At 39.1% G+C, this 13,016-nt stretch overlaps 1 protein-coding gene across 1 annotated transcript in view; it reads left to right on the top strand.

Moving 5' to 3' along the window:
- The window catches only part of LOC136263105 (protocadherin Fat 1-like), a 34,347-nt gene that overhangs the window by 801 nt on the left and 20,530 nt on the right, over nt 1-13,016 (top strand). Inside the window, exons 2-4 of the mRNA XM_066057591.1 lie at nt 1,514-7,858; nt 9,124-9,339; nt 9,389-9,486. Of these exons, the coding sequence (XP_065913663.1) occupies nt 1,517-7,858; nt 9,124-9,339; nt 9,389-9,486 (6,656 nt within the window). The 5' untranslated portion in view covers nt 1,514-1,516. The remainder of the gene's footprint in view (nt 1-1,513; nt 7,859-9,123; nt 9,340-9,388; nt 9,487-13,016) is intronic.

The following is a 13,016-nucleotide window of genomic DNA, read 5'->3' as shown; positions in this document are numbered from 1 at the left end:
TATAAATACTAGCTATCATAACTGATCTGTGAAAAGTGAAACTTTTGCAAGTGACATGCTGTTTTCCAGCGTGGTCTTGTGGCCAATTTTGAAAGTTGCCCTATACTCATGGCAAGCCGGCTCATGTCATATTTGTGTATGCTAAAAATTTAATCAATTTTATGGATTGTAGGCACAATTCTCTCGTCAGTTAACAACTGTGCAGTATTAAATTTATACGTTAACAAGAGTATGTGTCACTTTGTGGGTTGTTTGTAATAGTGACATTATTGATTGTGATGTATGTGGAGTTACAGGTAGCTATCTGGGGCTGGAATAGTGATCAAAATTAACCTTTGGCATTAAGCATATAAAGAAATCACAAGGAATATTATAATGACGAAATCCACAAGGAATATTATAATGACATTATAATATTCCTTGTGGATTTTAAGTGCCAAGATTTTATTTGCTACATTATCACTTTCTAGTATGGTTAATTGTAGCTTGTCGTGTTAATAAAATGTGAGGTGAAAGAAAAACTGGTTGAGTGAATAAGCCTGATGTCAGTTACAAATGGTGCTCTCTATTTGTGGTACTCTAATGTTTTATTTTCAAGTATTGGATCATATGGGTGATAAAGTAAAGATCATGAATGGTTTGTGTAATCCAGAAAGAAAATATCATGGTAAAACTGGCAAATATGAGTATAATCTGAGATAATATAGTACAGGGATTCGCAACAATGACATCATTTCCGTAGAAACTAATAGTTTTATGTACGGACAGTCCTCGTTATGGGTTTGATGGGTCTTGGTTACAAGCTCAGAATCAGCTTCGCTTTGCAAAATATAACCTTCATACAAATCTTCAGTCATTGGGGACTTAGTTGATGCTTAAAATATTCTCGTACCTTGTCACAATCCTTAGTAATAGTGCCACAAAAATTATTGGTGCCACACCTGAGCAACCACAGCGAAGAAGCTCCGAGACAAACTGGCTGCAAACCGCCGTGATTTCACTTAATCTAATAGTGAATAGGAAACTGTCAAGGACAAACAAAGTATAGTTGGTGAGATATCGCCACTCAAAGTCCCTACCCATAATGAGGATTGTCCGTAGTGACATCACTGTTGTGAATCCCTACTTGTACTATATTATCAATGGTATAATGCTCTGAATGGAATTTGTTTATGCTACTTACGAAATTCTTGTCTGGTTTTCTAAGTAGAGTGGAAATATTACTCTAGTAACCACACCTGATCACTGCACCTTGATATAGGTTTTATTAATCTTGTAATAATTTATCAAAAGTATTGGTGTCATAGGAAACATCACTCGAAAACGTAAGAGTACCCCAAATAGAAATTAGCGTGGCGTCATTATGGAAAAGGTTTATTCTGGTCCTTACTATCTGAGATATCTTGCAATCAGATTTCTGTTTAATTAGGTCATCTGTCTAAACTTGACAATCCCCAAATGTGTCATATGTGTATGATGTGGTAAGGTCTGCTGTATTCATATTGTCTTACAGGTAATGTTACGGACCATCGTCATCCTTATTGTTTTTGTGATTCATTGTCATGGCAACCCGATCACTTTTCTTGGACAAACTCCATTCCAATGTTACACATCAAGTTCTCAAGACACAGGTCTATTCCTGTACCAGTTTTATGCTGTAGAAACTTCAACTCTTAGTCCTGCTCCAGTACAGTACGTTATTACAGCTGGAAACAACCAGGAATTGTTTAGGATGAATTCCACCAATGGGGTCATCAGCTCAGCACTTCCACTGGGTGTGGCTGAGCATAGTCTTGTAGTACAAGCAGTGGCATCGGATGGTGATGTTGCTGTGGCTTCACTAGTGATTCATGTTGTCTTTGCACTAACTCAATCATTATTTGAACATGATCGTTACAGTATATCAATAGCAGAGGATATCGGAGTTAGGACCAGGATTAGTGTTGTACGTGTGTATTCTGATGCTGCCATGGTAACAGTGTCGATAGCATCTGGTGATCCACAAGGAGACTTAATACTAGAACCAGCCTCTGGGCTGTTATCTGTGTCACGGCCCCTAGACCATGAGACCACTCCAATCTATAATATCATCGTACAGGTACAAGATGGTGGAACTAGGAACAATGCTACCGTTGTTGTTATGGTAGCAGATGTGAATGATGAGACCCCAACATTTGATAGCTCATTTTATGATGTTGTTATTAATGAGGGACTTCCCCCTGGTTCTGTTGTTACTATGGTGACAGCTACGGATAATGATGAGGGGAGTAATGGACACATAATATATTCATTGCAAGGAGACAGTGCTATCATGGAAACCTTTGAAGTTGATGCAAGCACAGGAGCAATTCGTAACCTGGTAACACTGGATTATGAAGTGTACCGACAATATCAGTTAGTGGTCACAGCTAGTGACCATGGAAACATGCCCCTCTCTTCAGAGACCAGTGTGCTGATAACACTACGTAACCTTGACGACACTTGTCCACAGTTTACTAGTTCACAATATGAGGTAGAATTAACATCAGAAACATTGTCTACAAGTATGGTTCCACTGAAGTTAGTAACAGTAGAAGCATTTGATCCTGATAACTTCACTACCATACAATATGCCATTGTTGGAGGTAATACTGATAATCTATTCCAAATTAATATCACCTCTGGTAGAATTGTGTTGTTACAGATGGACGGACATGGATATTACTTGCTCAATGTGACTACTACTGACTTGACGTGTACTACGCACATGTTAGTTACAATCAGCCTTGCTAACACCAATCTACATCGGCCTGTGTTCAATACTAGCACTTGTCAAGCTGAATTAAGGGAAAACCCCAGCATCGGTACTCATGTGACCACGGTGCTTGCTACCGACGATGATGCTGGTCGGTTTGGACAGTTAACTTATTCCTTTTTGGTGCCTACCGACCTGTTTGCTCTAAATGAGACTACAGGAGTAATTGTTACTAAATTATCACCTAATTCTGGAGTGTATGATCGTGAAAGTGTTAATGGGTTTGAACTAGGAGTTCTAGCAACAGATGGTGGGGGATTGCAAGGTTTTTGTGAAATGTGGGTAGCTCTAATTGATGTTAATGACAACAAGCCGATGTTTGTTGCTAATGGTTACGATGTTGGTATAGCTACCCCTTCATCGATTGGCCAGTTTGTTGTACAAGTGAGTGCTAATGATAGGGACATGGGTAACTATGGCAATGTGACTTATTTTATTAATGACACTAATGTCCCTTTTGCTGTTGACATAGTAACAGGCGTGGTTACTGTGTCTAATAGTTTAGCCAATCAGGATTATCGATTTCATGTCATCGCTAGGGATCAAGATGATCCACCCCTCTCTTCTTCCATTGTTGTCCAGGTTGCCATGCCAACAGGGGATATCCCTGTGTTTACTGACTGTTCATACACCATTTCCATGGAAACAAATGACACTATGTGTGTTTACGCAATGTCTGTTGCTGAGTCTACCAGAGGCAGTATCGGTATCACCATAGCAACCATATCATTGGGAAACCTAGTGGTATACCAAGCCCTGCGAGGGCCAGACTATCAGTCTAATAGTGAAGGTACCCTAATTGTTGACACTAATAGTGGTGTGGTGGGTGTTAATTCTAGTGCAGTGTTAGATTATGAGCGTCTGTCACCTGGTCCATATCATATTCAGTTTCTTGTCACTGCTCTTGTGTTGGGTACTGGCAATTCCGCCATTAACATTGCTTTAGTAATTGTTAATGTAACAGATTTGGATGATGTGGCACCTCAATTTCCAAGTCTCCTCTTGTTTGCCTCTGTAAGAGAGAATGCCAATACCACCACCCGTGTTACTATGATTACAGCACATGACCCAGACAGTGGTATATTTGGACTTGTCTCGTATTCCCTTGGCAACCATAATGATGACTTTGCTATTAATGCTAGTACAGGTGTAATTACTACCTTGAGGTCATTTGATGCTGAGACACAGTTTAATTTCTCAGTGATTGTGAGAGCTGTTTCTAATGGTAGGACAACTGCCGCCTCCTTGACAATATCAGTTGATGATGTCAATGATAGCCCGCCTTATTTCAACCAATCAGTTTACAACATTAGCGTTATGGAAACCTCAGCAGTGCTGAGTAGATTGTATCAATTTAGCGTCATTGATTTGGACCGATCAGATCGTGGCAAGCACATTTATTCTATTGCTGGCGGTGACAATGATGGTACATTCTCTGTCACAAGATCAGGTGATCTGTTATTACAGCAACTGCTGGATTATGACAACTCTAATCGTCGTGACTACCAGTTAATTATTCATGTCTCAGATGGGATATTCTCAGATGAAACCGTAGCAATAATCAACATTATTAATGTTGATGATGAACCTCCGGTGTTCATCCCTAATAACTACTCTGTTGTACTGTCCGAAGAAGTTGACATAGATACCATTGTTTTACAGTTAACAGCCAGTGACGTGGATTCAGATTCCATTATTTACCATCTAACTGGTTTAGCCAATGGAAGATTGTTTGTCGATGACAGTGGTGCTGTCCGTGCCAGTAAATTAGATCGAGAGGAATTTCCATGGTTACAGTTCCTAGCATTTGCTATTGGAGAAGAGGGATGTATAGCTGTTGCTATGGTGACCATACAGTTGACAGATATTAATGACAATCCACCAATATGGCTTCACCCTTTAGTAGTGACCTCTCTTAACGAAAACCTCTCAACACAAAGGTCACTAGTTACGGTACAAGCTAGGGACCCTGATAATGGTCGAAATGGTACAGTGTCGTATCACCTAGCAACAGGCGAAGATCGTTTTACCATTGATTCTACTACTGGTGAACTTCTTGTGATTCAGCCAATTGATCGTGAGGAAACCCCATTGGTTAGTGTCATGGTAACAGCTAGGGATGATGGCACTCCTATGCGACTATCAAGTCACATTGAAGTATTGATTGAAATATTGGATGTTAATGATAATGATCCACTGTTTCCATATCCTTATATGTTTGCTCGTTTGTTTGAAGACTCGCCAATTGGACACACCCTCCTTTATATACCAGCTGTTGACATGGATACAGGTACTAATGCAGCCATACAATTCATTCTGGACACAGACAACTCGGACAATTGTTTCACAGTCAACTCCACTACTGGTGAAGTGAAGTTAGCTTGTTCCCGTGACTACGAGAACCCCGTCCATCAAAGGTCAACACTTCATATATCAATTGCTGACATGGGCATGCTCTCACGTACAAGCACTACCATGGCAACACTGGAAATACAATTACTGGATAGTAATGATAATGCACCAATTCCATCAACAATAACCCATCAAATTTCATTGGCTGAAAATACTCCAATCGGAACACTGATTGTAACAGTTAACTCAACTGATTTCGATGATGGTGTTAATGCTGAGTTGACTTATTCAGTTGCTAATTGCAACATTCTCTTTGATGTGGTAACCCAGGGCAACAGTGGTTTATTGATGCTTTCTGGTTCACTTGATTACGAGACCAGTGATGTACACCAAATAGAGATAATAGTATTGGACAATGGAACACCACAATTATTTGCTAGTGTTTCTGTCACTATTGATGTGATGGATGTTAATGATAACCCGCCAGAATTTAGCCAATCAGTATACAGTGTCACTGTGCCAGAGAACATACCAATTGTCACTAGCCTAGTTCAGGTGGTTGCTAATGATGTTGACACGGGCCCTGGGGGTATGATTGACATGTACACAATTGTTGCTGGCAATGAGGAAGGATACTTCACAATAAATAAGACTACCGGATTGGTTGGATTGCAAGATGGTAGAGGGGTGGGGCTAGACCGTGAACAGGTGGACAAACATATGCTCACTATTGCAGCTACCGATAAGGGGAACCCCCTACAATTAACAGGAACGTCATTGGTGTGTGTTATCGTCAGTGATATCAATGATAGCCCATCATATGACGGTGACATGATTGTTGTTGTAAATGCTTTAGATGGAAGATTCCAGGCTGGTTACCTTGGTGACGTGTATGTTAATGACTCAGACAGTAGTAGTATTTTAGAGGGGTGTGTCCCTGTGTCAGGTGATCTGAATATTTTAGAAGTGGATGACAACTGCAGCTTATTTCTGAGACAAAATGATCCGATGGAAGCCGAGTATGTACTAGAGGTTAATGGTACAAGCAGTGGTGTCACGGTAACAACCAATGTCTTGTTAATGGTACAACACATCACTAATACTGATCAACTACTTGGGATCACATTCAGAGTTAGTACAGAACAATACTTCCAGTCATTTTATAGCACTTTACCACAGCTAATAGCTGAATTGGTGGATGTATCTCAACCAGACATTATTAGTATTAGTCCTAACAACGGCTACACTGATGTTGTGATACATGGAGGAAATGTTCAATCTTTGTCTGATGTTAGCAGGAGGTTATTTGATGCTAGAAATGAGTTTATAACAAGAAATATTCCATTAGTTACCATACCAATTGATGTCTGTTATGATGGATTTTGTTTTAATCTTGGAAGATGCATTTCAAGTAGTTCCCTTAGTAACAGTCGTATTTCTACAGTTTCATACAACTTTGTTTACTATTCTGCTCATGTGATCCAGGAGAGATCATGTGACTGTGGTTACTGGGCAACAGGCAGCAGGTGTGAAACTGTATTTGACCATTGCTATAGTAACCCTTGTCAAAATGGTGGTATATGTCATAATGATATAACAGATTACAAATGTACTTGTCCCAATGGCACAAGAGGCAGAGATTGTTCTATCAGTGATGCCGACTGCTCTAATAGAGATTGTTTGAATGGTGCTGATTGTATACTAGGATTAGGTTCATCTTATTGTAATTGTTCCGGTGGTTATTATGGAGACAACTGTGAATATGCTTATTTCTCTGATTCTAATTATTGTACACCAAGTCCTTGCCGTAATGGAGCTACGTGTTCAGCCGGTCGTGATGGATTCACCTGCCACTGTCGTCAAGGATATTCTGGGTTGCTATGTGAAGAATCAGTTGTTAGGGGAGGTGGGTGTGTATCCAATCCTTGTTATCACAATAGTTCATGTATAGATACAACTGATGATTTTATTTGTGAGTGTTCTGTTGGCTTTACTGGTCCTCAGTGTCGGTGGCCATTAAATGAGTGTGAGACGAGGCCTTGTGGTGTTGGTGGTGCTAATTGTCTTGCTGGTCGCTATGGAAGCTATTTGTGCCAATGTCAAGCTGGGTATACTGGGGATGATTGTAGCATAGCTAACCCATGTGATCTTGACCCTTGTGAAAATGATGGCACCTGTGTAGAGGTTGCTAATGGTTACCAATGTTGGTGTGGTACTAATTACACTGGAGCAAATTGTGAGAGTGAAATTGACGAATGTGATAATGAATTGTGTTTGCATAATGTCAGTTGTCATGACAATGGCATTGGTTGTGATTGCCCTTTATTTGCTGCTGGCCTTTATTGTGAAGTTTTCTGTCCCCTTGGCAACACTGGGGAGAGGTGTGAACAACAAGTAGATTTCTGCCAATCAAATCAGAGTATTTGTTCAAATGGAGGGGAGTGTCGTAGCACAAGAATGGGAGCCATGTGTGACTGCCCACCCACACATTTTGGTGACCGTTGTGAATTACCATGCTCTAATGATATATGCAGAAATGGTGGGACATGCTCCCCCACCCCCTCTACCCTGGAGATGTGTCAATGTGATGAAGACTTCAAGGGTCCCCAGTGTGAGCTACTAACAGTCAGTTTCATGGGGTCATCACTACAACCAGCTTACAGAGCATATGATACTCTACTATTCCGATCTGTTGGAGTCATCAGTTTCAGAGTGAGTTTGTGTGTACTGTGTGTCTTGTTTTTAAGAAGTGAAACATTAACTGTGTGATGCAGTTGTAACAGTAAGTGACTGTTCTATTAGGACATTTCAAAATTTTGCTGCTTATTTCTTAAGGTGTATGGTTTGCATGTTTCATCATAAGAGTTTAAGTTTCTCACATCTTTTTAAGTACCTTCTTTGTATGCACAGTGTGTTGTCATTGGGTGGCCTGCAGTTTGAATCCTGGGGTAGGAGGGTTTTTTCCCATTTCTTATTAGCCATGCTAAGTAATGTCAAAGTAGTACAAGATGCTGTCAGACCTTCAGTGTTGATCATTGTAAAGCCGTAATAATATTAGAGATAACTATTTATTTATCACTTCATATGGCACAATGGATTTGAAGAACACATTGTAACAACAGACATGGGACGAGACCCAAGTACAGTATTGGTTGTACTGAGAGTGCATGTATGTGCTCGAAGAAGTACTTTGAAGTACCAACAATGTAGATACGATGCTGTAAACTTTTGTTGTTACCAACAATTAATGTGGTCACTATTTGCTTTTACATGTACTTGATCATGACCCATGCCTGATACACTGTAAAATCTCAATAGAGCCCCCACAGATACTGTAAGTGTATGTTCTATTAGAGTAGTTTATTAAAGTTTATATAACAATCAGATTTGCAATTTACTTGAATGATCCTGAACATTTTTGTGATTTAAATGATCTACTGAGAAACATATTTTATGGAGTGTATTGAAGTTGTTGATAAACTTTAGCATTACATGGTTTCCTTGTCCAATAGACTTATCTGCTGCATTTTGATCTTGATATACTATTTAATTGTTCAAACGCCCACAAAATAACATCATCCAAAAACCAGCCTCAATTTTCCCAGACGACAATGAGGCAGTATTGGTTAGGTGAAACTAGCTAAGCCCAAATAAGCTTTCAGGTCAACCTGAAATGCTTTCAACAAGTTGCTACGGAATTTTAATTTTTTTTATTCAACGGAATTTCTACTAACTGAGTAACTGACTGATGAGGCAACATTGGTTTAGCCCAAACATGCTTTCGGATTGATCCGAAACTTCAACTAGTTGCTATGGAATTTTAAAAAGTGTTTATTAAACGGACTTTTCTACTGACTGAGTAACTGACTGACTGAGTAATACAAATACAATAGTACTGTATAGTAGGGACCACAAAGGTCATTGTATTTCACATATAGTAGGTTGACTAATTATATTAAAGGTCTGTTCAATTAAAGGTTGCTACAACAGCATCCAGTGGACTCTTGTTGCTAAGCATACGATGGGAGGGAGGCATGGTGATGGACTTTTTATCTGCTGAGATCATCCCCGGAGGTCATGTGAGTGCCAAAATGTCACTAGGAGGTGGTACTGCAGTAGCCATGGCAACAAGCAACATCATCAGAGTGAATGATGGACAGTGGCACAATGTGATGATTAGAGTCAGATCTAAGGTGATGTCATATGGATCACATGATACCATGTATAGTACCCCACCAATAGGAGCTACAAGTACTAGTGGATTACTGTACAGTGGCTGATGATGAGATACTACCACTGACTGACTGTTATGATGTGATGGAGACCACAGGAAACTACAGGTACTTGACTAGTATAGTGTTTACTGTGTGTAATGGCAGGCATGGGAGTACTAGTATGGTGCCACTCAAACGTAATGTCGTCTTGTAAGAGTGCGAGCAATTAAAATACTTGTGGGACATGGCACCTGTTTAACTTGCGAGTATTCATCCCGTTTTGTTTGGGATGAATGCTCGCAAGTGAAATGGGTACCGCGCCTCTTATTATTAGTAAGTTTTTAAATTGCTTGCACTCTCGCAAGGCAACATTGTGTACTTGTGTATCATACACTACAGTAGTACTAGTCTCGCATGGCCAGACCCTATTTTCTCTGGGTGGCACTTACCAATTTTCGATTAATAAGTGCCCCCTTGAACCAGAATCAATATGACAACTCATTTTCACAATAGAGCTCAGGGTAACTAATCAACTTTTGCTGTAAAATGTATACTTCCTTTTAAATTTCAAGCTATGGAAAAGCCATGAACGATTGCCAGTAACAATGATAAGAGACGCAGAGGCTAGCGTTTTTCTAAGGCTGAAAAGGACATAGACTGATTCCTTTCACAGTGCTTTATCAAGGAATGGGTCTGTGTTCTTTTCAACCATAGAAAAACAGCCTCTGTGTCTCTCACCGTTGCTACCAGCAATTGCTTATAGCATTTCCAGTGTGTACATGGCTTGAAATTTAAAAGGAAGTGTACATTTTATGACGAAAGTTGATTAAACACACCAAGCTCTAGCTCAGGGTGTGAAAACGAGTTGGCATGTTGATTCTGGATCAGACCCTTGGGATGCTTATAATTGCAAATCGATAAACACCACTCCGAGAAAATAGGGTCTGGCCACATGAGACTACAGTAGTACTATATTATCATAGGGATCTGAAGATTTAGGTTTTTCAGACCAGAACAGATTACCCCAAAACCAGCCTCACAATACCTTCATGGCACCTTGGCAGTATTGGTGAGGTATAGTCAGTTAATCCCAAATGTGTCTTTAGAGTGGCCAAAACAAGTTGCTGCAAAACTTTTAAATTTTTTTATTTAGCAGAATTTTCTACCAACTGCCTGCCTGATATATAACTTGATAACACTTAGGGCTACAGGCATGATTTTTTTCACTGCTAGACATCACTTCAGCCCAACAAGTACCTTTTGGCATACCGCAGTACATACAATTCACGAAGCATGGACTTACCTTAATCTTCCTTTGTGTCCCAGTTCTATTCGCTGGTAACACTAAAGTGTCGATATGTGGTAGTATAATATGGCTTCCCTGTGGCTGGCTATCATGCTAATTGCCTGTATTTTCCATGACAACTAGATTGATTGCAGATATTTCTTGTGCTGTTCTTTATGTGTAATGCTTTGTAACAGGTAGGACATAGCTGAAGAAGAAGCATAATGGCCACTCCACATTTCAATAATTGATTGTTAGGGTGCGTATTCAGACACAAGATTAATTTTATTGTATTACTAGTGGACCCTATTTCAGTCATGGTTATAGACTGAAGTGAGGATTAAATTCCACTAGTATATCTGTAGGTAGCTAAAGGCAGCTTTCTTGTTTCATTGCTTTTAGCTACGTATTCTCTTGTTTTTTTTCTTTGATCCCTAATCTTATTAACTTTTCCTTCTACTTGTGTTATAGCTAAGTATAGGTTTGAAAATGCTTGTAGTAATTTCTTATCTGACTGTACTTACTTGCAGTGTTGGGCAAGTTACTTTTTAAAAGTAACTAGTTACATATTATATATTACTTGCAACTGAACTATTTAGTTACAGTTACTTACATCCCAGTGCGTGGAAGTATCAAAGCGCCGCGCTGGGTTATAACTACCATACAGCTAGACAGAGCGGCGCTGCTACTGTACGATATATTAGTTATCACCTAGTGATAACTAACTTATCACCCTGTTGCGGAGCCACTCAGTCTCTTTCATGACATCATAATAACCGCGAATGGCATTGTTTACCGATGGAACAAAGAGCCAAATAAGGAAATATTGATACAAAACACACCAATACAGCACTTAAAACTACCTAAATCTTACAAGAAAACTGTTAATCCTTTACACAATAACACTACAAGTTACCAATACGATAGTTTAACAAATGTCAAGAATAGTACGTGACGATTTTCGCTCCAGCAATCACTCCCAACGGTCACTATGGTGAAGAACTAACTTCCTCTAGCTTCATTGTTCTATCTTGGACTATGGTAGCCACTTGTTGGTCTTTATTTTTCTCTTGCACACCACGCGACACCACTATACCAATTTCTGACGAAGGCGAATCATACCTGGAACCGCTGCTTCATAACACCGCCCTTCGCTACAGTTTTGTAGGCAGTATGTAAGGTCTTTCTTGTGGCTACGAAGTAGAATCTAGAATCTCCACACAATTCGGACGAAATCTTGAGCACAGTGACAGGAACTCAAACCGGAACTTAATTTACTATCTGTAAACTTCTCCGCACTCCTGTGCACTGGGATATAACTATAACATATTACCCATAAAATAAAGTAACTATAATAATATTACATATTATATTACTTTGTGTCCACAGCCTAAGCTGTCACGTGTGAAACCTACTACCTTATCACGTGACATGATTGCGTTGTTGGACAATGTACAAATCTTGGTTATAAGTAAGAAGCTGGTGAATAAGCTTCATTCAGTAGGCTTCATTACTTCATTGTGGCTAGGCGTTACTCAGTGGATTACTAACAAGATTAGTAACTTCATTACTTGTAATAATAATATTACGTAATATTAGATTTATTACAGTAACTATATTACTTAGGTAATGCGTTACATTTGTAAGTAAAGTAACTTGAGTTATGTTACCTGTTTTTATAGCGTATTTCGTTATATTACTTAGTTACCACAAAAGTAATAATATTACGTAACGCATTACTCCCAACACTGCTTACTTGTATACTTAAAGTTTGGTGCTGCATTCACTTAGCAGTACTGTGTTATAGAAAACTTTGTCAGTATAAAACATTGGTGAATTTGGTATGTCTTTTAATTCACCAATCTGTTTTCTTCCAAAGTATATTTCCAGCCGTAGCTATCTATATGCAATGTGTAGTGACATGTGATGAAGCATGGTGATGAAGCATGGTGATTCGCCAAACTTTTTTTTACCAATAATATTTCACCAAAGTTTTATACTACCACTATACTATATAGCCGTGAATAAAAGAGACGACTGGTTGCAGGAATAGTTATTTGCCTAATGCTCAACTAGAATGTGGGACAGGTGTAGTAGTACCATACAATTTTGTTCCATTACTATAGAAGCTTAAATGCTGTGAGGTACATAAGTTATATAGTAAATACACAATGATGACATTGCTTCTGTTGTTCGTGATATCAAAATCATTGTTATAAAATGTGAAGGGCCGTTCTCATTGTGACAATAAGCTACACTACATGGTCTTTTAATGGTACATAAGTAGTTACCATAGTGAAGCATTCGACTCTGTTGTGGCATACAGCATAGCCTCATGTTTTAATTAATTATGGTATTTTTTTAGTTGAAT

The sequence above is a fragment of the Dysidea avara genome, chromosome 8 (genome assembly GCF_963678975.1).
Source record: "Dysidea avara chromosome 8, odDysAvar1.4, whole genome shotgun sequence".
NCBI lineage: Eukaryota > Metazoa > Porifera > Demospongiae > Dictyoceratida > Dysideidae > Dysidea > Dysidea avara.
Note: the sequence above shows the minus strand (reverse complement) of the source record. Positions and strands in the feature narration are given on the sequence as shown.